General features: G+C 38.6%; 1 protein-coding gene across 1 annotated transcript; it reads left to right on the forward strand.

Moving 5' to 3' along the window:
• Nucleotides 1–2,037: 2,037 nt before the first annotated feature.
• Nucleotides 2,038–3,105, forward strand: LOC110287853 (olfactory receptor 2AG1-like). The gene has a single exon (XM_021154364.2). It carries the CDS (start codon nucleotides 2,038–2,040, stop codon nucleotides 2,986–2,988), a length of 951 nt encoding a protein of 316 aa, XP_021010023.1. The 3' UTR covers nucleotides 2,989–3,105.
• Nucleotides 3,106–4,105: the final 1,000 nt, after the last annotated feature.

Consider the following 4,105-nt stretch of genomic DNA (forward strand, 5'->3'; position numbering starts at 1 on the left):
GTCTCCATTGTCATTTCCAGAGATGTCTGCAGATGAAAGGTGTTAGACACATCCTTGACACCTGACAAGGTGAATCCGTAATATACTGCACTGATGCTGCAAAACTTAAATCAAAAATTGTTGAAGAAAATTAAACCTCCCCACCATGTTTGTGATGAAAATAGTCTCAACTGCCAAACATTCCAATGTGAATCCAGGGTCCAGGCAGCCAGGATTCCTACTAGTCAAGGTAAGGAATTTTATCTCTTTTAAAGACATCCATGTAGCTTTTAAGTATTTTGAGTCAAGAATTAGTGTCCATAACAATATTTAAGGGCTTAAGCTGACAGTTCTCAGGATTTTTAGTACTTCAAATCCAAGACTTTTTCAGACTATCTAATTTTGAATTTTGAATATAAAAAGAGTATCCTTAGGTCTGATCAATTCCATGTCATACTCTAAACTTGAGTAACTCCTTGAGTAACCTAGCCTTGAGTAACCTCTGTATATGCCTCTAGACTCCATAGATGTTTCTGGCTTCTGATAATACCTATAAAATAGATGAATGCAGCCAAAGGACTATCTGATTTAATAAGATACTTATTCCATATTCTCAAAATAGTTATGGCCCCCAGACAAGACAGTGGAGACTTGAAATGTTAATGTAAATATGCCGAAATGTGGCTATATGATTTACACAAGATGTTTCATTTTCACATTCATTCTAACTTTATGCTCTGAGTTGGCTTCATCTGTCCTGTTCTATGATGTGCAACAAGGATCCTTTCAATCTTAGAAGCCTCCAAATATGGGTTTCTTCATGGCTTTTGGCACCAGATTACAATATCAGCTTCCCAGAAAGGAAGTTTACTTATACTTTCTCCCCTTCTATGTAATGTAAATCCTCTGTACTTACAGGAGGGAGAGTGGACACTAGGATTGATGGCTGGACTAGGATGGGACTCTTCAGACAGATTATGGCACAGAATACTTATTCTTTTGTCAAATTTTGCCATATTACCTAAGCATAAGCGGAACCATTTTTTAATATGAAAGGTAGAAATCTTTTAATTTTGTGTCTTTGCAGACACACGTTGTATAATAATCTGTTAAAATAAAAAAATATGTTCACATTGATCCTAAAGGTTTAACTGTAAACCCCCAATATTTTCTCAAATTCAATTTTCCAGAGGTTTAGAAAGCAAGCCTTTTTTAGGATCATGGAGAATGTGGGGCATTGAAATAGGTAATTAAGGTGGACAACCATGTATTCATCCAGTAGATTGACTATAAACAAATGTGAACTTACAGAATATTGAAAATGAGCTGGACAGTTTGGTGCATTCTTAAAATCCCAGCACTGAGGAGGATGAAGCAAGATGTTCTTGTGGCCAACTTGGACTGTATAAAAAGAGCAGCACACACCTTTAATGCCAGCCCTCAGGTGGCAGAGGCAGGTAAACCTCTGTGAGTTTGAGACCAACCTGGTCTATAGACTTCCAGGACAGCCAGGAATAGACATAGAAACCCTGTCTTAAAGAAATCAACAGAAGAGAAAGAAAAGAAAGAATAATTTTAAAAAGCCAGAAATGTGGATGAAATTTATTAAGGACACTCCTCTATATCAGTTGAGAATTTCATATTTAAAATATGTCTATGCACAAAGAATACTGGAATGTTAAAAATTATTAACCAAATTTACACTAAAGAAATGAAGGGGTATTTTATTAATCATAACAAAGAGATAATTTGATCTATTTAGAGAGATAATTCTTCAGGTTATATCTTGTATAATATTTTCATCAGGTTATAACCTATTTTAAAATTATTATTATTGTAGTATATGATCTCCACTTAGACACATCTTTTTTTCAGGATATAATCATCAATTCAAAATTTGGAAACCAAGAAGCAAAGCTACTCAGTAGTGGGAACGACATCATTTTACTGGAGTCCTGTTGAGTATTCCAAGTGAACTCTGATGTTACAAAACCAGGACCCATATTGACAAAATTGTATAGAACCATCTTAGGTTGGCTACTACAGAAATGACACAGAATGGAGTCCTGGAACTCCACATTGGGAGGTGCCTTCATCTTGGTGGGGATTCTAGATGACAGTGGCTCTCCTGAACGGCTCTGTGCTGTAATCACAGCCCTGTACATGTTGGCTATGATCAGCAATGGGCTGCTTCTGCTGGTCATCACCATGGATGCACAGCTCCACGTACCCATGTACCTTCTTCTTGGGCAGCTCTCTCTCATAGACTTCTTTCTCACATCAATTATTATCCCCAAGGCTGTCATGGATTTTCTGCTAAAAGACAACACCATATCATTAGAGGGTTGTGCCCTTCAGATGTTCCTAGCACTGACACTTGGTGGTGCAGAAGACCTCCTTCTGGCCTTCATGGCCTATGACAGATATGTGGCTATTTGTCATCCTCTGAACTATATGATTTTCATGAGACCAAGCATCTGCTGGCTTGGAGTAGCCATATCATGGATCCTGGGACTCCTGAGTGCTCTAGGATATACCATCCACACAATGCAATATCCCTTCTGCAAATCCCATAAGATCAGAGATCTATATTGTGAAATCCCTCCATTGCTGAAGCTGGCTTGTGCAGACACCTCCAAATATGAACTCATGGTTTATGTGATGGGTGTGGCCTTCCTAATTCCCCCACTTGCTGCCATCCTGGCTTCCTACATATTAATTCTTTTTACAGTGCTCAACAAGCCTTCAAATGAAGGAAGGAAGAAAGCACTTGTCACCTGTTTTTCTCACTTGACAGTTGTTGGTCTGTACTATGGGGCTCTCACAGTTATGTATGTTCTACCCAGTTCCTATCTTAGTCCCAAACAAGAGAACCTACTCTCTGTTTTCTATACTGTCGTGACCCCAGCTCTAAACCCCCTCATTTACAGCCTGAGGAATAAGGAGGTCACTGGGGCCTTGAGGAGGGTTTTGGGTAAGTGGTTTCTGCCTACACAGTCTACTTTTTAGGGGCTTCTAATAGGCATCTTCTAGACATAATTCTTTCTCAATGTTAGCAAATTTCTGTTATAAATGAAATTCTAATGAAACAAAGGATGTGAAAGTGTTCCTTTTTCTAGAGAAGCTGAGAATATGTGTCCTTGATAAAAGTTCTTTGAATCTTCTCATTTGAGTTTTTACAAGACGATGTTCACTATTCAAAATTATCTGTTGTCTTTAAAAGTTAGTCTCTGTTTCCCAGTGTAGCTATTTTTGAGAATATAAAGTTAGACAAGACTATTCTAATCTTCTGTCCACACTGAACCTAAATATCAGAGAAAGTAATCTTAAGAGGGTTTCTTTTTTTTTTAATTTTTATTTATTTTTTTTATTTTTTTCTTGATTTTTAATATTTTTATTATATATTTTCCTCAATTACACTTCCAATGCTATCCCAAAAGTCCCCCATAGCGCCCCCCACTTCCCTAACCACCCATTACCATTCTTTTGGCCCTGGCATTCCCCTATATTGGGGCATATAAAGTTTGCAAGTCCAATGGGCCTCTCTTTCCATTGATGGCCGACTAGGCCATCTTTGGATACATATGCAGCTAGAGACAAGAGCTCCGGGGTTCTGGTTAGTACATCATGTTGTTCCAACAATAGGGTTGCAGATCCCTTTAGCTCCTTGGGTACTTTCTCTAGCTTCTCCATTGGGAGCCCTGTGATACATCCAATAGCTGACTGTGAACATCCACTCCTGTGTTTGCTAGGCCCCGGCATCGTCTCACAAGAGACAGCTATATTTGGGTCCTTTCAGCAAAATCTTGCTAGTGTATGCAATGGTGTCAGCGTTTAGAAGCTGATTATGGGATGGATCCCTGGATACGGCAGTCTCTAAATGGTCCATCCTTTCATCACAGCTACGAACTTTGTCTCTGTAACTCCTTCCCTGGGTGTTTTGTTCCCAATTCTAAGAAGGTGCACAGTGTCCACACTTTGGTCTTCATTCTTCTTGAGTTTCATGCGTTTATCAAATTGTATCTTATATCTTGGGTATCCTAAGTTTTGGGCTAATATCCACTTATCAGTGAATACATATTGTGTGAGTTCTTTTGTGATTGTGTTACTTCACTCAAGATGATGC

Source organism: Mus caroli, unplaced genomic scaffold, assembly GCF_978045245.1.
Source record: "Mus caroli unplaced genomic scaffold, Mus_caroli_1 scaffold_8, whole genome shotgun sequence".
Classification (NCBI taxonomy): domain Eukaryota; kingdom Metazoa; phylum Chordata; class Mammalia; order Rodentia; family Muridae; genus Mus; species Mus caroli.